The sequence below is a fragment of the Motacilla alba genome, chromosome 1A (genome assembly GCF_015832195.1).
Source record: "Motacilla alba alba isolate MOTALB_02 chromosome 1A, Motacilla_alba_V1.0_pri, whole genome shotgun sequence".
NCBI lineage: Eukaryota > Metazoa > Chordata > Aves > Passeriformes > Motacillidae > Motacilla > Motacilla alba.
Genome location: NC_052031.1, coordinates 43,774,823 through 43,797,143, shown reverse-complemented (window position 1 = coordinate 43,797,143; position 22,321 = coordinate 43,774,823). Strand labels below are relative to the sequence as shown.

The window sequence follows — 22,321 nt, the reverse complement described above, 5'->3', positions numbered from 1 at the left end:
GCAAAATAGGAAATGAAACCGGGGATTTCCTCTCCTGCCTAAACCCCAGGGCTCAGGAAAGCACCTGAGAAAGAAGGATGTATCTCTATTTCCACGTGACACCATTCCTGCAGCCCGGTTAAGGCGTCTCACTAGCACAGCTCTGGAAAAATGTCTGGTGTATTGAGAACATCTCTCTGACTGTTCCTTGGCACTCTCCTCGGTTCCAGGATACCACTGTGAACTGCTGAGCCTCAAACAATTCTGCTGCTGTATTAATGTAAGCACTCATGACAGTGATACCAACAGTGTGATACCATCACATTGATAAGAGAGACAGGAAGAGTAACCAAGCACTGAAACCAACAACAAAGTGCTATCAAGTTACTAAAAGAAACAAATATTAAAATGAAACTAAATGCTTATTTTGTTTTCATTTGAAGTAATTTAGATCTTGAAATCTGCAATACTGCTTGGAAGTTGAAAAGAAGTTTAGTTTTCCAAAGGATGGTTTTCCTTAAATCTCCATTTCTTGGTAGCTTTCCAAAAACTTGCATAGATGGGTACCACTGCATTTTATCAAATGTATCATCATTTTAATATCATCACGATACATCTCACTGGGCTGAAATGTCTGGTATGAGAAAAGGATATGCTGGAATTACAAAATTACCCAAATCTTGGCCAAATACATGACATGACCATTGCTTGGAGATGTGCTCTTTTCCTGCATTCCACTGACTACAGCCAGCTGAGGCACCTAAACTAGAAGAGTGCACACTCACAATGTTAAATGCTAGACTGAATGCTTTAAACTGACCCCTCTGAGAACTCCTATGGAAAAAATCAATTAAAGAAATTCTCTGCATATTTTATGTAGTGAAAAGATGTACACGTACCCGGAGAAATCCAGAAAGGCAGACAGACATCCAGTTTGTCAGCAATTTTTCTACCACAGATTCGGTTCGTCTGAGCAGGAGCTTAGGCTGCACATTGCTCGATTGCTCCATCAAGTCCCTTGTCAATACTTCCAAAATATGGGTCAGATAAACTAGCTTAGTTTGCAATGCAATAGTCAAGAAGGATGCAAACAAGCACCTTTGGGGGCAAAAAAAGAGAATGCTCTAATTCTGGAATTTCTCTTCCCAGTAATCTTTAATAAATGAAACAGATTTTAGCGCAGTTCATATCCTAAATTCTTCCTCCTTAGGCACATAAACTGTCCACTGCTCTCTACAAAAATATAAAAAATGCAAGTCCATCTGCTCTTGTGATTATTTTTTAAACACAGAATGTGTGTCTCTAAATTTAATTTTGCAGAACAACACCTGCTTCTGTGACAGAACATTTCTAAATTGTAGAACTGTTGATCTAACTGCAGGAAGTGTTTACAGTTTTGAACTGAGCTTTCCTGCTCCTTTGCCTCTTTGTTTATATGTACAAACATTCCAATTTCTCTTTAATTGCTTGTTTTAATGGCAATGTTTTTTCTTCCTCAGTGAGTACAGATGGAGAAGGAAAAATGCTCCAGAGTACTGCAAGCTTGTTTTGCAAAAAGTACCAAATACATTTGTGTGCCACAATCCATGTTGTTTTTTCCTGCTAATTCTTTTTCTTGAAGATGATAAGCATAATCATACTATACCTGTCTTTCACAGAGAAATTTTTCTGCTTTTCAAGGGTGTGAATGAGAGTAACAAGAAAGTTCTTGTTACAAATTAAAGCATGCAACATGTTGAAGCTTTCATCCTTGCTCGTTTGGTCTCTGCTCTGGAATAGTTAAACAAAAATAAGCAAACTGTAGTTTGGCTATGATGGATTCTTAATGCTCATAAAAAATTGAAAGAAACATATGGGATAAGATCCTGGCCTCATTCAAATCAGCGGGAACTTTGCATTTATTTAAGGTGTCTCAGGATTTTACCAAAAATGCATTTATGTTTGTGTACAACACAGAATATACACGTGCAGAGCATACATTTTCTGCCCTATACACAAAGCAATGCCCATAGTTATGTTTGCCCATCATTTCCCATGATGAGATTCTGTTTAATCTAAGTAAGTCAAATACACATTGGATAACAGCACCTTACACTTCAAACTCCTTTTACATATAAACCCATGTAACCCTCCTCATGGAGGAAAGGGAGCACAGTGAAAGTGCAAGCTGATGTGTTCTAGGACAACACTGAGAGAAGGCATACAATCACTCTTGAAAAAAAAAAATTAATTTAGGCATATCACACTACATCAGCTTACCTGGGGCATTTCTTCACTGAAGATGGATGCAAAGCCTCCTGACTAAAATATAAGGGGATATTTATCATTTGTAAGTACACCAAAAGTTTCTAACACATGTATGTTTAACATGCCAAGCAGTTCCTGATGCTACTCAAAACAAAACAATGGAAATGTCGACTTCTAGCAGAAACAGTATAAAAACTCTACACAGTAACTTCTGCAAAGGTGCTGCCAAAGCTTACTGGAAAGTGAACTCTCAAAATGACCTTCATTGTACCATCTTCCATGCGCTGTGTGTGTTACTCGATGCTGCTGAGCTGCACTAGCACAGCAGTCAGCCAATGCTGCCCAGGAAGAGCCGTGTGTCACTGTCACCTGCAAATGTGCTGGTGTGCAAGGCGTGCTGCAGGCTGCATCCTTCCTGGCTGGCAGCGATAGCCTTTGGTACACAGGGCTGCTGTTAAGGAAGTGACACTTGAGCTCATCTGCTTCCATTCATTTCAAGGCCCCCCGTGAATATTCACTAATGAACTTGCCAGGACCTCCATGCTGGCAGTCTCCACTGAGGCACAGGTGCCACCACACATCCAGTCCTAGCACAGGCTCTCACACAAAAGGAAGCCCCCAGTTCTCAAACACTTTGTCAATGCCTCTTGAGAAACAGATCTACACCATTTACTGTCATCTGCTTTATCTGTCATGCTGGCAGCCCCTAGTTTCCTTACAGAGCCACAGAGTGGTTTGGGTCATAAGGGACCTTAATGATCATCTAGTTCCAACCCCACTGCCGTGGGTAGGGCTATCGTCTACTGGACCAGGCTACATAAATCCAATCTACCATTGAAGATTTCCAGGGATGGGGCATCTACAACTGCTCTGGACAGCCTGTTTCAGGGCCTCATCACCATCATAATAAAAAAATTCTTCCTTAAGTTCAATTTCAGTTTATCCTCTTTCAATTTAAAACCATTAGCCCTTGTCCTATCCCTACAGGCCCTGGTAGAAAGTCTGTTTCCATCTTTCTTATAAGCCCCATTTTAACTGAAAGGCTGCCTTTCTTTCTGAAGGCTGAACAATCACAGCTGGCTCAGACATTCTTCATAGAAAAGGTGTCCCAACCTTCTGAGCATTTTCATCCCCCTCCTCTGGACCTGCTCTAACAAATCCATGTCCTTCTTGTGCTGCAGAGCCTCAGAGCTGGATGCAGTGCTCCAAATGGGGTCTCACAGGGCAGAGAGGGAGAATCACCTCCCTGAGCCTGCTGGCCATGCTTCTTTTTGATGCAGCCCTGGGTATGACTGCCTTTGGGCTGTGAGCATCTCACATCTAATCTTTCATCTACATACCTGATTGTTCATACCTCCTTTTCCTCATTCCTCCTACTCTATTCTACCCTACCAAACTCTTCTTCCTCTTCCTTCACTGGCCTCTCCCATTTCTCCAGAACTTTAGCAAACCTAACATCAACTACCAATAAAAGACGCACACACATGCACACGTAGAGTGAAAGAACCAGAACTGTGTTAAAGGTTAAAAATGCCTGTGAACAGGGAACAAGGATTGGAGCATTAAACCAAACAATGTGTGAAATTGAGGGAAAAAAGAAATAATAAAACAAATTTAACAAGCAAATCAAAAATCAGGCTTAGCATCAAGAACATTTTAAGAATAGATATAATATCCATTGAAGACCTACAAGCATTAAAAGCTATTAAGCCAGAGCAAATATAGAAAACGGAAGCAGTGAGAAGCAGGACTCTCAGAACAAAGATGGGGTTAATCACTCTTCATTTTAGGTATGGGAGTCCCTCTTTAGGCAACTTGTCCCATCCTAAGGGAGATGCCTCAGACAAATGGGATGAATTGCTTTCCTGAGCTGCCCATCTCTGCACTGACTACAGAAGATGCTCAGTGAACAGCCTCAATTTCCATGCTTAAACAGCTCAGATTGGATGAGACAAAGCCCATCAATCACACTGGAGGGCACAAAGAGTGCAATATGGACATCATTCAAACACATGCGGTTAGTGAAGGAAGTGGTGGTTTGTCACTTTGACCCTTCTGTCAACCCTTCTGACACTCAGTTGCAATATATACCCCACTGGCTTTTCTGTTCTTCTATAATATTTGTTCAGTGGAGCACTGCTTTTCTGCCACATTCATACAGCACAAGGCATGTTTGGACACTCCTGCAATGTAAACAGTAAGTACTTAGCAGAAGAAATTGGTATACAACAGTTTAAGTAACTTGCCTGACACCGTATGTTTGTAGAGAGCTAACAGTTGCAAGTGTACCTTTTTGGGATAAGTATTTCCAACTGAAATAATTTCCAGGATGTGCAGTGGCAAGGAACTCACCAAGGCAAAACAGGAGCCCTTCCCATTTTTACTTTACAGACTGCGGCAGAGTGGCAAATTTTATACCTTTTTTTCCTTAACTTTTTATTTGCATAGAGCACAGCATTTCCACTGAGCCAGCTTGTACAGCCTATTACTGATTTGACAAGGGAAAGTACAGGAAAAGGTATATTCTTCAGAATAAAACTGCTATTTTAGTGCTAATCTGCCTGGCAACAAAACAAACAGAAAGGAAAGAGATGCAGGAAGTAAAGTTTCTTTTGCACTTTCTTCAAACCACCCGGTGACCCTCTAAAAATTAGGCTGGGGGCATAACAGTAGTACCAGCAGAGATATTCCCAGTGTCCTTTGGTGTGAAAACTGGACTCAAATTATACAGGGATTTTGCATATGTAATCGCTAAATATTAATCTGCCTTGGTGTCTGGTATTTGGTGTTGTACAAAAACCAAAGGCCCTGATTCTGATGTATTTAACTTTATCACAATGAGCCTTTACTAGGATCAGAAACAGCAATAAAGTGAAGCAGTGTGCAGACAAGAGTGCAAGACTTGGCTGCAGCAGTGATGAGTAATACATGAAGCCTGGTAGATAATTCACATCCATACCAGTTATGCCCTAAACTAACCAAGCTTCTACCTACTGGTGTCAGTCACACAGGAAAATATCACCAGTTAAGATCACAACTTCTGCCATTGGATCAATGCTCGTAAGCACTGGTTACCATCCTGATATAACATTGAAAGCTGTGGCAAAGGCACTTATCAGCCTCATAAGGTGCCACACAGGCAAAAAAAAATTAGTAAGAGAAATAAAACATTCAAGAGAACACCTCTTTGGTCATCTGATGCAGTGGCACAAATTGCTTCAACGAACACTGAAAATATCTGCCACTAAACTGGAAAACACATTACTTATGTCATTTCTAAGCATTTGAGCTGCATCCCTTTGAATCAACATCTTACAATTTCTGTCAGCACCTTGGTGTAGAAAGCCAGCACCATCTTAGAGCCATTTCTTCATCCCACAAGTCTAATTAGGAAGTGTCATGATGTTAGCTAGCATGTTAGCTAGCCTGACTGTTACTTTAATTAGCTATAGCATTGGAAGTGAAAGCATGGGAACAAAAAAAATGCAATGGATAAATTATAGCTTAGTTAAGATGGCCTGAAAGGCAAGCAGCTCAGTGAGGCTGAACAAAAATAAATGGACACACACAATCCTTGAAAATTCAAGAATGTTGCTTTATCTACAGCACAAAGGCTTGGCTAAATACAGAGATATACAGCTTTAAGTGTTCTTTGGTAATTCTTGATTTAAGAAAAGTTTCTTGTGAGAACAAAGTGCAATTACTGTGTAGTATTTTCTTTAGTTATTTGATCCTGACCTTCCTCAATTTTTTTACTATTAGTCAGGGCTGACAAATGAAAGACTTGTAAATATTTACCTCTGGAAAGAAAGTTCTAAGAGCGAAGTGTTTGTAGTCAAGGAAGGGAACCGTTCCAAAACTGTCCACCACATCTAATTCATCCATCTGCAGTTCAGCAAATCCTGAAAAAGCATCCCCCATCCCCACCCAGAGAGTTAGTTTAGTTGACACAAAATAAGCTTCACAATTATGACTTGGCCCCAGTAGATACTCCTTCAAAAAGAGTTTTCAGGGAAGAGGGCTGTTTTTACAGCTGAAGCTCTTATGAGCTGAAAAGTAGCAATCTACTTTTTTGTTGAAGGAAATACTACATGCAAATCCTATTAGCTTAGTGCTATCCGCTACTGCAGGGCATACAATATTAAACAGGAACTCTAATATAACACAAAAATATTCTAACAGCTACAAAAGGAAAATGTTTATAGAATGGGAGCTTCTTGACAGTTTCAGTTCAGAAAATACGCTGTAGACCTACCCTCGCGTATTTCCTTACGAATCTCATACTCCAGCAGTTCAAGTTGCTGACTCTGTTTACGAGTTAACTCTTTGGATTTGTATCTAGTAACTATGAATGCCGCTAAAGGGAGAAAAAGAGACTCTGAGTACAGAAATCACAGAACAGAAAACTCCTATGCAAGACATCATTTATTATCAAGAAACAAAAAGCTTAATGCATATTTGCACAATTAGCGTTTTATTGTTGTCCCTGTGCTAGTACCCATCAGCCCAGTTATCTGGATCTATACATACCCCAATCTTTAGAAAAATCCTTCCTTTTAACAAGGTCTTGAATTGTCAATCCAACTTTATTTGAAAGTGCAGCACGGCCTGTTATATACAGCCTGCACAGCGATACACAGACTCAAACAACCACTTCTACTAACAGCAACCTACTTAAGGTAGCACTGATTAAACAAAATAACAGTTGTTTTGAACAGAAAATCCATTTACAAATTGTTAACTTTTCTAAAGTTTATTTAGAGAGAATAAAGGCATGGCATATAGTTCCTTTTTAAAATGAACTTTAAAAAAAGCAATCAACCAAATGAACAAACCCCCATACTTATTAAAATAAATAGAAATTTATCAAATATATAACCAGGTAAAAAGATTCAGGGAAAAAAAAAAGAGAGCACCAAGAAGAGAAGGGAATAACTATTTACCTCCCTCAGTTTAGTAATGACCCACAGATTCATGAATCATCCAAATGAGACTGATCAGAAACATCCCAAACACTGACTGAGGATAGGCAGTTTGTTAGGGTACATCTGCCCCAGGGACAGGAGGGCAGCTGAGCTCTGACAGCTGGAAGGCACCAAGTTGTGACACAAGGATGTCAGTTCTGTGGCTTGCTTCATGAAGTGAAAGTGAGTAATCCCAGCAGAACAGACAGAAATACTGTCTTGTAACATGCTTGTGTCGCGCTGCAGTCTGACAATTCGGACTCCGCCACCAGAACAGAATTAAGTTTGTCTACTCTTATAGGGAACAGGGCAAAATCACCAGACTGTCTGTGACAGTTCCAGACTTGTGAGTATGTACAATGTCTGTGCCATGATCATACCCTTCAGCAAATGAAAAGCTGATAATACATTATTGTACTTACCTATAATGACACCCACCACAATAGGCAGCAAAATAAGAACATATAAATATATGTGTGATGATGTTGGTTTGACTTCGTGCTCAAAATTTCCTAATTTGACCTGAAGAAAAGCAATGGCTGTGTTAATAGAGGACAGACATTATATCAGTGCTTAAAATGACATTTAATGCATTTAAAAAAAAGTATTTAAGGCACATAAGGATAATGGTAGATTATTGGGAATAATAGTAGAGGTTCAGCAAAATGCATATGAACCAACATTAACTTAACTTCTACAGTATTTGTTGTTTAAGCAGGGTAACAGAGCACTGATGAAAAAATTTAGAAGTCCTTATGTACCACCAAATTTTGTCATGCTCTTGCTGCAAAGTAGAGCCCTCAGATGAAAGGCAAGATCTGGCCTTCAGCTGGGCCAAGTGGCTCATGCACTCAGAGTCGCTGCTAAACATTTTGGCATTTCGAAACAAGGAAGGCATGTGTTTGCACTCACAGTGTTACTCTGCTGAGCAGAAAAGATAAGACTCGTAAAAAGAATGAGGGAAGTAGAATTTTTCAGAGGCACTTGGCCTACAGCTCTCTTCCCTATTTTTTTGCAGAAGTTTCAACCTCTTTATGTTGGATGTTGTTCCTGAGGGTTGTCAAGAAAAAATGCAACATCCGATACATGTACAACATGAACATGTTACAATACACGTACAACATCCTCCAGCCATGGGCTTGTCAAAGGCAGCACAGGCATTAATTCTTAGGGGTACATGAAAGTGCTGAAGTCTGCCAACTGCCAAACTCAGGCATTTACCACTGATAATTATGGCAGAAGAAATTTTACAAAGGAGGATCTGAAAGAGGACTGCGAAAGCACATAAATAAAGGGTAGCTAAAACTATAAACAGGCTAGACACAAAAATATGTTTTGGCACATAAAAAGAATACCACCAAGTGCCAGGGATAGAAATGAGCTTGAGATAATTGAAAAGGAGGGTTGAGTTGAAATTATTTTGGGTTACAGCAGGGAAGGCAGAGATCTGGTGATTGCAATCAGTGGCTTGTCACAGGAGGTGAGCAGCCAGGGCAGCTGCAGACTGCCAGATGGATACTCACATCACAGCATACAGACACAAGCAAGGAAAAAAAAAAAACAACCACACAGCTGGAAGGACACAGCCTTTATATTTCCAGGGCTACAAGGAACAGAAGACAAAGCAGATCTATTTCCTTCATCAAATGTTACTTTTTCCTTTGATGTTTCTATGTTTCCACTGTTCCTATGCAAAGTTCTTCTGGTCTGTGCCTTCCTAGGATCCCATTAGCCTTTTCCAAGGCTCAAATGCATTAGTGGCTAAATACATTACCCATCCTGTGACTAATACATCTACTTTTCTAGACATCTCATGCCCAACTGAAGACTTCCTAAAGCAGAAATTTCTTTTACTCTTCCTTGTTTATTGAAAACTGAGACAAAGCATTCACTTATTATCTGCTCATATTTCGATTATCTTTATTCTTCACCATAATCTTCCTATCTAGTGGTCTCATTCCTTTCCTTATCTTTTTTCTTGCTTATGAATCACAGACTATGAAAGGTACACCTGAATTAATCCAATTGCCATTCCTAAATTAATTTCATTTTTCCGCATGACATTATAAAACCTTCTCTGGCCTGGTAATGCCTCTGAGCTTTATGTCATTGGCAAGTGTTACCAGCGCATGCCTTATTTTTGTGTTCAAGTCAGTGGTGATATTGAAGAATATCTGTATGAATATCAGCATTGCCCAGAGCCAGCTCCCCACACACAGCATGTGATTTTTCTAACCCCCGGCACCCTCATAATCACCATGTTAAATAGTTTACTGAATGACTTCCAGGTACATGTGATCTATAGCTTTTTTGTTGTTGAGCAAATCACTCATCTTAGAAAATAAAGATAACTAGCATGATCTGCTTTCATTAAAAGGATTTTGACAATTATCTCATTTTCCACTTACCTCCAGGTCTTTCATGAGTAATTCAGAATACGTTCTAAAGTGTTACATAGAGCTAGGATTAAATCAGCAAGCCTCCATTTGCCTAGCGTTTGGGTTTTTTTCCAGTTTAAAATACTGGGTTTTTATTTGCTGCTTTCCAGTCATACAGTACATTGCCTGACCTCTGTTTTATTTAAAATCTTTCCTACTAAGCCTGCAGTGTCATGTGTCAGTTTTCCCTCAGTGCTATGATGGGAATGATCCTACTCCTGCTGTCTTGACCCCTTTGATCTATCTGAATCTTCCTTCTGTCACAAGAATGGCATTTTCTACTCTGACACCTTCATGCAGACTGATCATTCTGTCTTTGAACCCACACTCAGTATCTTCTTTCTTCTGGAAACTAAGGCCAGAGATACATTTATTCTTGAGTCAAACTTACATTTTATACCCATCTTATCCTTTTTTTCAGTGGCCCTACTTCTTCTATGATGATCTATTCATATGGTTTTTTAAAAAAAGTGAAGATTTGCTACTTCTATAGTCTTCTTATGCTGGAAAAAAATTTAAAGGTACTAGAAGTGAAATGTTACATGATAACTATTGCACTTGATTTGCTTTAGTAAAGTGGTGGCCTTTCTATGACAGTCACTTCTATGAAGTCTGCAGGATGAGCATGTTATAGAGCAGGGCAACACTGATTTTTAAATGCAACACCAAATTCAGAAAGGCTTTTCCATGCCATAACTGGCTCAGATGGCAGGATCCACAGATGGGGGATCAGTTAAAAGTGATAAAAAATCAAGAATAGCTTTCTTAATCTTTACTATGAGCCATATGCCTTGAAGTCAATAGAGTTATTTCAGTTTTATACCACCACACACTGCAATAAGAGTCTGGCATGATTTTTCTCCTTCATAAATGGTAATCATAGCATTTAAAAAAATTATCTTCATCTTATTCATGGAGCAAATATCTTAAGCTGCAATTCAGCTTTGACATCCATGCTAATGTCCTTATATTTGGGCCTGGCTTTGTGCCACATGCTCAAAGCATTTTGGCTTTCCCAGTGCACAGTGAATTTCACCCCCTTTTTCATCTAGAAATGCTCTCTGTCTCACTGGTGATCCCTGAGACAGATCCTTACTTCCTTTAGTAGGAAAAAGTGACTGGGAGAACACAATCCTTTTCCTCATGGCCACACTGGAGAATCAGATTGCTTACAGATCTAAGATTAGGGTCTCTCCTGGAGACAGTGATGCTGTTCCAATGATGTCTGCTCTACAGACACGAGGTGTGACAAGCTACTGCTCTCCTGGAGCTCAGCAGCAGCGAGTTCAGCTCTGCCTGCAAAGCTTACCTGTGACCCCACCCCACAGAAAATGAAGTCGGGTCCATCAGTGGTACCTAAGCTAGGCCGGCATGCTTAGGTATGAGGAAGAAAACTGTACTACCAAGTACCACGACAACATTAATGACACATTTCACTACTCTTGTATAAACATTCAAACACTGCTGAATTGCAACAAAAGGGATTTCTACTTACAAAAACTTTCACAGTGGAAAAATCAATCTTGTCGGTTCCTTCCCTTTTGAATTTGCACAGTATGGTGCTGCGGTCTGGCTTTTTGGTAATATTTTGGACACTGAACCATATCTTTTTGGTCTGTGCACCAGTCATATATGATAGATAAACCTCTACCTCCGTTTTAGAAATATTCAAGTGATCGTTTTCTTTCTAGAGGGGAAAAATTGAAGGCAATGATCAGTCACTAAATGCAGTAAGAAAAAAAAAATTATCTCCAAGCACTATTTAGAATTAGGTACTGTAGTTTATTATTTCAAAACTTACATATATTTTTAATTCCAGATCAGGATCCAGTTCAGTGTGCAGCTGGTAGTTAATGAACACTGGGTCTGGGTGATAGTGTAATTTGACACATGGTATAAAGGTAGTATCCACTTTTAACATCATATCAACAACTTTACCCTCTGTTGCATGGCTCAGGCTTGGCGTTAAATAATGATATTCAGATGCATTTCCAGGACACCTGGAGACCTAGAAATGCAATAGCAAAGCTCTAACAGTCATTAAATACTCAACAGTGGGTACAATCACAGAGGCACTCAAACTCTTTTTAATGTCTTCCTGGCTTCACACAGCTACCTGCTAAACCTCCTCTCTGAGATCAGGGCTACATGCAGAGCACCTGGAAAAATTTCTATGTTGAGCCCATGTCTACCTTTAACTGCATTTGTCACACACTCTGAACACTGCTTTAAGGCTGATTGCTCACTGCTAAGGTAACTATTTCCTGCAATGAGACAGGAATTGTGACAATGAATTTTCCTTCTTTGCCCTCAATGCAGGTGACAAGAGAAGAGTAAGACAAGCTCTCCAGTACTCCTAGGAATTTGCTCTTTCTAACTTAACTCCTGAGAGAGGGGGCTGCTACAGTCATCGTGGCATTGGGTCACTGTTTACTCCACTGGGTGATTCTGCTGTGTTCTGGTCTCTGCGCTGCAAGGGTCCACAAAGTGCTTACCTCCTCAAAACCTTGGAGAAAGGGTTTCATCCCAACATCATCTCCAGCCTCAGCTGAAGCATCAGCTGCCCCTCATTGAGGCAGTGGTGTCATTTGGGCTTACAACACAGAGCCAGAGGGAAGTATAGCACCCCCTCCTCCAACACACCCATATGTGGAGACTAGGGAGACTCAGAAAGGACAGATTTGTCCCTAGACCATAAAAAAAGCTCAAGGAATTATGCAGGAGAGCAGCTTATGTGTATTTGTGATTCTGTACTAAGAACGTGTATGACTGTAATCCTGTAAGTGGTCATATTTATTTCAGCAGGGTGACTGACACGTCTCTGCAAGTGATTGGAAATTATTGAGGTCTCTTCTCCTCAAACCTTAGAAAAACAACCTAATGCACCTCTATTTGGTATTATAAAGGAGGCTCAGACTTACTGTAAGGTTTGATCTCTGGTCATCTGAAATAATCACACTGTCCACCACATTAAAATTTCTACCAGTTGTAGTAATTTTGCGACCACCACTGCAAAAACCAAAGCAAAACAAAACACAAACACACATGGTGAGAAAGGGAGGTTAATATCATCTCTCTTTCCACAGACATGTCCTGCACTATGGTTTCACTTGTGAATAAACTACTCAAGTGCGTTTTGCTTTGGTAGCGGACAACATAATAAAATCAAACTGCAGAACAAGATAATTTGGGCTATACAGTGTGCTTCCACTCTTTCCTCATAATGTAATGGTAAATGCTTTTGCTACCCCAAAACCACAGGACTGGATTGCATATACACATACACTCCTTTTCAGGGACTCTTCACCTTTTTTTCTATTTATGCAGCCAAAGAACCCGACCATGATTTAATATGCTGTCTTGAAGAAAGAGCATTGTGGTGTTTCACTGCTCCAGCACAGCCCTGCCTGTGCTTAATTCTTGCCTTTCTCAGGACAAACTCATCGTGCCAGGCTCCTCACAGGAAATGTTCTCGGTGGTGTTCAGACCATCTGTCTCAGCACACAATGGTGCTTGTGTCTGAGGGCTGGAGCTCACAATCTCTGCTGTACAGAGTTGGAGTGGCTTAAGGTATTATTAATTTCCAGCTGCCTGAGCTGCCTCTCACCTGGAGATGAGAGCATGCATCTTGGCTGCTTAGCTGCTGCAGCTGCCAGCCCAACCCATTACCTCAAATCCTCACTCGATGAGATAGCAGAGTCAGAACGTGAGAACAGGTAAAAACTGTGAAAGCAGAGGGACAGGTGGAAAGCTGTGCCAGAGAATATCTTTAAAACTACTCTGTAGGTCTTTTACCAGGTCTGTGAGTCTCCCACAGAACACAGCAAAGGCTTGAAAAGGGCTCTTTTGGCTTTAGGGAATCATGTTGTAAAGCAAGTCTGTGTACATCAGTGCAATGATGATTATTTTCACTTCACTTCCAATCCACTGATACTTCATACTGTTTCACAGATGAAGGCTATATTAGCATCAAGAAATCAAATCAATTTGAGTTAGAATTTATGCTATCCATATTTTGGGTTTAGGTTTATTAGGAACAGACTACTTTTGACTTCTATAAAGGAGACCTGAGGTAGGCAGAAGTCTACAGAATCCATCTTGCCACTACTATGACCCTATCTATTAAATCACTTCACAGGCTTAAATTTATCCAACACAACAGGCTACAGCAGTCTTCCAAGCTTGCTTCAGCTGCAGTCTGGCCAAGGAAGAAGGATCATATTGGCTCAGTGCAATTACATTTGAATAAGTACATAAAAAGTATAGAAAGATAAACTTACCTGATCCAGGAGGTATTTGGTGTAATTCTAGAACATGATGGCAGAGAAACATAATGCAGGGTCATTGGTGGTGAACATTTTTTCCCATTAGCCTGGATACATATACTTTTGGCCTCTTTACGTGTTGGTGGGAGAGCAAATGTCATTTGTGTATCATTCAGCACATTTCTGACTTTAATGCTGGAGAAGAAAGAAAACAAACACAGAAACACAGATGCCACTTATTGGTGTTACTACATGAAGCCTATAGCCTACAGCAAGCGATAGGGAGAAAAGAGAACTGAATCTCTGTCTGAGCTGCCAGATGGAGGTGGAAAGAGAGAGCAGGCAGTTGAAGAGACAAAGTAGGGCATCTTTTGAATGAAGTTGCTATGTGACAATAATCACAAAAAACAGTATAGATAATCAGCCCTGGGATGAGGCTATGTAACACAATGTGTGATTTTGCTGTTTACTGTGTACTTCTCCATGCTAACAGCATGCTCCATGAGGTAGTCAAGAATGAGAATCTTCATTTTCCTTTTATTTTTTTCTTTCTCTCTTTTCTCCTGTTTTGTTTTTTTTTCCACTCCTTCCTCTTTCTCTCTACTTCCTGTCTTACTCTCCTTCTCTCTTTTTTCTCTGTGGTTCCCTCTAAATTCACAGTTGAAGCAAAAAATTGAACACCACCTTTTCAACTGCTAGCTATGTAAAATGGGCTTCCTAATCACAGGCAGTCATTGCAGCTGCACCTGAAAATAACTGATTCAGAATAAGACTGCCTAATTATCTGGGGGCTTACACAGTGTGATCATCAACAGAGAAAAATAGGAGCTGTTGTACAAGACATTTCATTCCCTGGCATGGTGTCTGTGCTTTACAAGCAGAATCCTAGAACATATGAGGAATATTTTGAAGCAGAGGAGATTCAAGCAAAAACTGAAGCTTTCCTGTGACCTAGCTTCTTGGTGCCTGCTAGAAGGCATAGAGAGCCACAGATACAAAACTGTCCTACTGCTACTGAGAGAACTGACAACCCATCCATCCCTTGTGTTGTACTCAAACACCATTTTCATCCTTTGGTAATTTAAAGTGAAAGTATAACTAAAGGAGTGCAGAGCATCCCCTGCTCTGCTGAGGACAGGTATATGACAACTGTTCACACAACCATATTGCTAGAGCAAAATGGATATAATTTTCACCATGCAAAGTAAATAGTGTTATTTTTCAGTTTAACTCACACGTCTGGTTTACAGCCAGTGATTCCAGTCAGTATCAGTTTTATGCCTGATGCACGTGTAAAGTTTTCTCCTTTGACTGTTATTTCACTTTTGCCTAATGTAGAAATCCACAAAGGTTCAATGGATTGAATGCTGATATGCTATTAGGAAAGAAAGCAAAACAAGATCTGGTCATGAAAAGGCTGGGCAGATAAGCAGCAGCTGTAAAAACAACCAACACTCAGGAATGAAGATTTTATGGCACTGGGATACATTTTTATTAATAATTTAAAATCCTGTTTAACGGAATCCTGGGAAGTACTGTCAATCACAACTTCATTACAAACCAACTATTTTCACCTACTTATTTTATATTTCAATTTATCTCATAACAAAGTTGCCTAAAGGAATCACAGTCTGACATGCTGGAAGGTAGGTAGCATAAAAACCCAGCTTGAAATGATACATTTCATGTGACCCCTGAAGAACTAAAAAAAAAAAAGGCAAGACAAAGCCCATGGTGCTGTCACTATGAGAGATCAGATGAACAAAAGAAGGCATCTTTCATGACCTGAAAAGGGGAAGCAGGGTGAAATCCTCGAATGAAAATTTGAGAAAGCACCCCAGAATTAGCTTTACTAGAAAGTCTTTTCAAAGTCATACATAGAACTAAAGGTATAAAACAACTGCGGGGGAGTCTTTTGGTATCTTATTTTTTACGCTAAGAAGTCCTCCAGCATTTAAAAATAACTCCAGTTTGCTCTGATGTTGTCATAGTCTTGCACAAAAACTGTGCTCTTCTTCGTCTATGTTTACTTATTCTAACTTACTAACACTACTGAGCAAGAAGAGATATTTTTTCCCTACTGTATTCACTTGATACTTTTGACAGCATCTCATGTTTAATCAGTTTTGCTGCTTCCCCAGTTTTACAATCACACAGACGGCTTCCTCTCTGTCTGTCTTTCAGACAACAAACTGAAACATTCAAAAAAACAGGAAAATACGCATGTGAAACCACAAACTGTTTGGGACCTTCTCAGGCAAACCATTTTTAGCTTAACTTTAGACTGCCTGTACTTCTAGTTTAAATTGAGTTTTTAGAGCATTGTGATTCTCCTGGCTTTTGCTGTGGACTTGTGTACACATTCACTGGGAAGTTCAGTCTTCCTCATCCTGCTAAGGGTGCTGGTGCAAAGCCTCTAGGAAAGTCCATCCCACAGGTTTTTCTCACCATTAATAATTTCATGTACCCAAAACAGCCCTAAGACTTTGGACTCATAGCCTGAGGGGACCATGAGGGTCACAACACTTTGACCATTTCAAAAAGGCCCCGGCACATTGTCCCCACATGCTGCCACGGTTCACTGAATGCCAGAGCACTCCAGAGCAAATGAGGCATCTGTCACCACCGACTGAAAGCTGCAACTTGTGCCTTAGGAAAAGGCCAGGGAGTGCAAAGGCTGGGGCCAGAGGGCCTGTAAAAGGGCCTCCAAGATGACCTCTTGTATGGATAATAGAGGAAGGCAAAGGAAATCCCTCACAAACAGCCTGAGGGGGAAAATTCACTCCCACGATGATCTGGAAATCAGTTTAATCCTTGGGACAGGACAAGCGAAGCAGAAATCTGAGAGACTAAACCCAGCAAACCACTATTGCTTTTTTATTCACCTGCATCCTTCTGCTTGTGTCCAACCTCCAGTGCATCAAGGACAGTGCATCAATATCCTCACACAAATTCAGAAGCCAAATACCACAGAAAGGAGGAAAACACTGTTTTGGGCTCTCACTGGTAACCACCAGGGAGATCCCTGAAGCACCAGAATACCACAGTATCACACATGGAGATCCCCCAGACTGCATCAGGGCTGTGAACCCTGGTGAGGGAAATGACAGGCACCCATTGTTGAGGGGTGCAGCGGGAGGCTGTGGTGCTTCAGGGCTCCCACTGGTCCCTTTGCCAGGCACCACACACCACAGAGTGCTTCAGATTACCTGCCTTGCTTCTTTTCTTACACCACAAAGAAATCATGGAAAGTATTGCTCAGGGAAAGTTTCAGCCCCCTCTGCAATCACACCTTCCTGAGGCTACACCGCACAGAGTCCCTGCGGCATCCTGCCCTGGCCTCCTGCAGTCAGTGCAGCCCCAGCACCGAGGCAAGATGACCTCAGCTACTCAAGAGTCCAACTCCCACCCAGCTTGACTGCCATAATCTGCAATATCTGCCTCAGCAGCAGAAGAAACCAATGATTTCCTCGCTGAAAACAGGAAGGACCTAATGCCCTCACTGGGGTCTGCAGCGCTCATTTCCCCAGCGCCAGACAGCCACTGACTTCCCAGTTGCTACATGGCAGGGGCAGCAATGCCCAGTGGCAAGAGGGGCCACAGCAGAGAGGCAGAAAGATATTTATAAAAATCACTAGTTGTGAGGCATCCGATTAAAGTGTAAACATGCAAAGAGACATACAGAAAGCGTGCACCAGGTCCTCAGGTAATGTAAATCAGCACAGCCATGTCAGCTTCAATAGAGTTCCATATTTCTGAGCTGCAGCCTCCTCCCCCCTCCCCTGGACAGCCCAACACTTCCCTGGGGCTGTGTGAACCGTGGCAGCCACATCCTCAGAGGTGCGGTAAGCATGGCTGCAGGTCTTGAGAGGTATCTGGCAGCAGCCCAGGTTAAGCAGTGTCTGCTGCCCTGGGGAGTCTCCCTCTGGCACAGCCCCTCCTGCATTGCTAACTCAGGACCCCGAAGAGCTGGATGGGGGACCCGGCCCAGAGGAACAATAACCTGCTGAAAGATAATGCTCATTTCCAGCCAAAGCAGCTCCCTAGCCAAGGGTACTCAATCCAGCCACTCCAACTGCTGCTCTGGCAGGGGAGGGGGAAGGTGCATGCATAGAAACCAGCAGCTGGAGTCAGGAGGAGGGCTGGGGCTGGCACTGAAAAAAAGTATATTAATCTAAATGCTCAGCTGGGGTTGTGGGAAAACACAAATCCTCTTTCTCCACTCTCCAGTATGTTCTCCTTAAAGCACAAGCAGTCAAAGGAGAGCAGGATTTCAAATGCAATTTCAAGCTCTCTGAATGGATCAATCACTTCTAAATAAACATCTGCCTTTGCACTGCCTCTGGTGCTTTCACTGCCTTGTCCATCACTGTCTTTCCAAGATAAGGCATGTGGAAGAAAGCCATCTCCCAGGCAATTCCAACTATTTACCAATGTCAAATTAATGCACTTGGAAGCAGAGCAAAGAAGAATTTCCTCTGTTTCACCAGCCCTAATGCTTTAAATGCAGATCAAATCCAGAATATTAATCCTCAGAAGCACAAGTATTACAATCCCACGTGTCTCTGTGAAAAAACAAGATGTATTTTGTGATTTTGTTTAAGAAACATCAGCTGAGCAGCTGAATTTAAGAGGTAATCCCTGTCTTGACAGGTAAAAGTTTGGGTAGTTCTAATGAAACACTTAGAGACAAGTCACTATTTATAACAACTATGCATCACTCACAGAAAAGCAGAAACCAAAAGGTGTGGGCAGCAAATCTCTACGTACTTACTCATCAGTCAGTTTTCTCTCCACTACTCATTTCTTTCCTAACACCTGCCATAAGCAACCACTGATAAAAAGATCACTCAGTTTTATGAGAAAATAAAAACATTTTGGTTCCATAAAGAATGAAGGGATAACCTCGTGGTTAAAGGGCTGACCTATGATCAGAAGGTTAAAGGGCTGGCCTATGAGACAAATCATTTAGACTGCATGCACACATACAGTCTATGTGAATTCTGTGGAGAATTTAGTAACCAGATTCAGCAGGTACTTTGGCAGCACTAGTGACACTCCTTCCTTCCCAGTGATCCAGCTTGTGTGGATCCATCTCCAGTTTTGTCTACAGCCTGGAAACAAGGAAAATTTTTCTGAAAGTGTGAACTAGAGATTTACTAACACCCATGGATTTCAGTTCCTGGACTCCTCCTCTAGCCATTTCTCTGTTATGCAGAAACTGGGTGGCACATCCTCCCCTTCCTTCTGCTCCCCTGGCAGCTATGTTTCAGGGGAAGCTGTGATCTGGCTGCATAAAATGAGGAAGAGGTTTGAGACTCTGAAGCCTAGTTTCCCAGAGTTGTCTGTGACAGCAGAACTCAAACATGCTTCTAAGTCTAGGTGAGATATTAAGCCTGAAATTCTCCTTTTTTGTCGTTGTTGTTGGTCAGCTCACGTGTTCCAGCCATCAGCCTGCTGGCTCCTGTGGAGTGACTAAATGCAGCACACAGGGACTTTGGCATTTAAAGCAATGTTGTAAACACTGCATCTAGAGGCAGGCACATGACAGTTGTAGTGTTCCCTGTCTCAATGCCTGCATCTGAAACACACATTTTGCTGGTACCTTTTAACACCAACAGAGCACTAAGAAGAAATAGTATCAATCCAAATTCTGCATTATCTTCCTTTGTAAATGACTGCCTTCTCATCCATTTCTCTATCTTTTCTGCAAAGTCCTCTGATTTTAAATAAATTTCTCCCCCAACCCAGAGAGCCTTAATAATGCTGATCTTAAAATGCTAACTAACCTCTGTTTTCTGCACAGTGGTGATCCCCTTGGAAGAAGCTGTACTGCAATCATCCTGGAAAAAAACAAGCATTTCACCATGTCAGGATAAAAAAAGAGACAGATTGCTGCTCAGACGAAAAAAATACAAGGAAAAGGCATCACAGGGAATTCCAGTTTTCCCCAACAAACTTCACCTGGCAGGTGGTGACAGGAGAGACACGTATCCATTCACAGCTCGCACACTCACCCTTGTGTATACACCGTGAGCAGCTGGTAACACAGAAACAGAGTTTTTGTAAGACACAGGAACTCAATCTAGATTCAGTCATGAATGTTAAATTTCAAGTGACAGAAAAGAGCATAAACCCAAGGGAACAACCAAGCGAACATGTAATGAAATGGGTAAAAGTCCGTTTACCCTCCAAGCCTATTGTTCTGCTGTACTTATTCTGAAAAGAAATTTAGTATGAAATACAATCTGTATTGAGATACTGAGAGTCATTAATTTCATAAAAGGCAGGAAGCAGAGGAAACACTTTGGGTTACATTTTACTGTGATTTTACTCCAGTACATTGAGTGGCCAGGTCCTTTTTAACCATAAAAGGGCAGAAAACCATCACTGATTTTTTTTCCAGCTTGTCTGAACCTCTGTTCCATGTGTGTAGTGCTAGAAAGTATTGCCAGTTTGCTATAATCTTCATCTACCAAAAAATACGCCTGTTCTGAGACTAGTTGGTTGCTATCTTGCTTTGCAATGCTTCTATCAATATGGAAGAGAGCCAAGAGCAGCACAATCCCTCTCCAAACACGCTGAGAAATGCTCTGATTTAGAGAAAGACAGCTCCTTCCCCATGTTCCTCCAGGGACAGGGAAGTGATGTGCCACTTCCCAAAAAGCAAAGCTTTTTTTCATCCCAGGGGCTTACAATTTAGCCTTTTTGCATAGGTGAGGAGCATTCTGAATGGGAACTCTGTAGTTACCTACAGCATATATTAGCCAGATCTTTCTAAATATTAACAACCACCTATCATAAAGTGTTAGGCCACGTACTGGGCATGAATGCTTCCTCTGCCAGCTCTCAACACAGATTCAGAAAAATAATGTGTAAAGAAGAATAGGCATTCATTATTCCTATTAGCAGATTACATGTTACTTTCTGGTTTAATTATATTCATGTTACCTATAGAGCATATTTAAATTGCATCTGGGTCTAATTTAAAACAGCTTCACAAAGTGATTTTAAAGAATCTCTTGACTTCTCTAATCTAGGCCTTACACTGAGTACCAGGGACCCACCTTTCACACAAGAACAAAAAGAATTTTAATCTTATTGTGACATCCTTTATTATCTCTTCAGGCACTTGTCATAAATTCAGTCATTGTAATGACTCTCCTACAGTTAGTTTCCACGGTCCCATTAAATAAGGGAGTCATCAAAAGAAGTAGCTTTTTAAGGGAAAAAAAATAAGAGAAGGAGGAGAAAGTGGGCCAAGAAAACAGATCTGACTATCTTTAGTGCCATGTCGTTCCTTGATAAATACAAAAAAAAAAAAAAAAAGAAAAAGATGAATGACTTTAGTCACTTCCCCCACACACACCCACCAATTCCACAATGAACTTTAACAAGAATCAGGCTCTTACTTTTTCAACTGAAATGTTTGTGTGATATTCCAAGAGCTGGAGGACAGTGATGCTTCAAGAACTAGACAATCTGGAAAAATGCACATGTTAGGTATATCCTGGATATTACAAGAAATAACAGTTCAAAAATAATTTGAGTTGAAAACTCAAAGTAGCTGTACATTCACTCACACTCTTGACTGATAAAAATAAACAGATTTTGTCCTTCCACAGAACTCTTCAACTGAGTTATGCCAACGCTTTATACACACATATTAATTAAGTTGGATACCACCATTGCATGACAAATGAAAGTAATGTTATTGTCAGGATACAGATAAGGAAATGCTACTGTGAAGCAGGGATATAAAATCATCTCTCAAAAAGCACAGAGTGATATATACTGTGGTATAACCAGACCCTGAATTCAAGTCTTCTAACACAGCAGACTGTTCTAATGCAAGAGACCCCACCATACCATACTTCTCTTTCTTTCTGTCTCACAGACTTGGTTTCAGAGTCTCCTTTTGTAATCTATGCAGTAGCAATTTTCATCCTATTTAAATCTTTTATGATTGCATGAGTCAATTTGCCATTATTTCAGCTAGCAATTACTATACCAACAATTCACTGGCAGCTGTGGTATGAAAGAGTATCTTCCCTTATGAGCAGAATACCACATCGAACAGTAGAATTAGATATCTACCACTTAGGCCATGGTCTCTTTCATCTGCGTGCCTGCAGATGTGTAGTCTGGGAAATGAATGGCTGCCTGAGATCAAATGAAACCCATGTTTGCAGACTTTTCTGACTTCTCTATGCTAGAAAGTAGCTAGCTTTTTAATCCAGAAAAGTTACATGGATTTTAAGTGTATCTATCTTGCAAAGGTAGAGAAACCTTTGTCTTTATCACAGGCTGGCTTGTTCAGATGAAAGCCAGCTTTGGCTACATCTACACTGCTAATGTAGGCATCTCCTACCTCTACAAGGCAGCACGGCACTTGGGTGCTCACTGCAAAGGTCATCTGAACTGCTTG

General features: G+C 40.9%; 1 protein-coding gene across 1 annotated transcript in view; it reads right to left on the bottom strand.

Annotated features, from left to right (window-relative positions):
- The window catches only part of PLXNC1 (plexin C1), a 70,809-nt gene that overhangs the window by 24,760 nt on the left and 23,728 nt on the right, over positions 1-22,321 (bottom strand). The window contains exons 7-20 of the mRNA XM_038153531.1: positions 21,306-21,375; positions 19,858-19,933; positions 19,683-19,736; positions 15,129-15,268; positions 13,909-14,088; positions 12,550-12,637; positions 11,430-11,636; positions 11,124-11,315; positions 7,613-7,712; positions 6,482-6,583; positions 6,025-6,128; positions 2,239-2,280; positions 1,625-1,749; positions 879-1,077 (exon numbers count right to left, since the gene is read on the bottom strand). Coding sequence (XP_038009459.1) covers positions 879-1,077; positions 1,625-1,749; positions 2,239-2,280; positions 6,025-6,128; positions 6,482-6,583; positions 7,613-7,712; positions 11,124-11,315; positions 11,430-11,636; positions 12,550-12,637; positions 13,909-14,088; positions 15,129-15,268; positions 19,683-19,736; positions 19,858-19,933; positions 21,306-21,375 — 1,679 coding nt within the window. The remainder of the gene's footprint in view (positions 1-878; positions 1,078-1,624; positions 1,750-2,238; positions 2,281-6,024; positions 6,129-6,481; positions 6,584-7,612; positions 7,713-11,123; positions 11,316-11,429; positions 11,637-12,549; positions 12,638-13,908; positions 14,089-15,128; positions 15,269-19,682; positions 19,737-19,857; positions 19,934-21,305; positions 21,376-22,321) is intronic.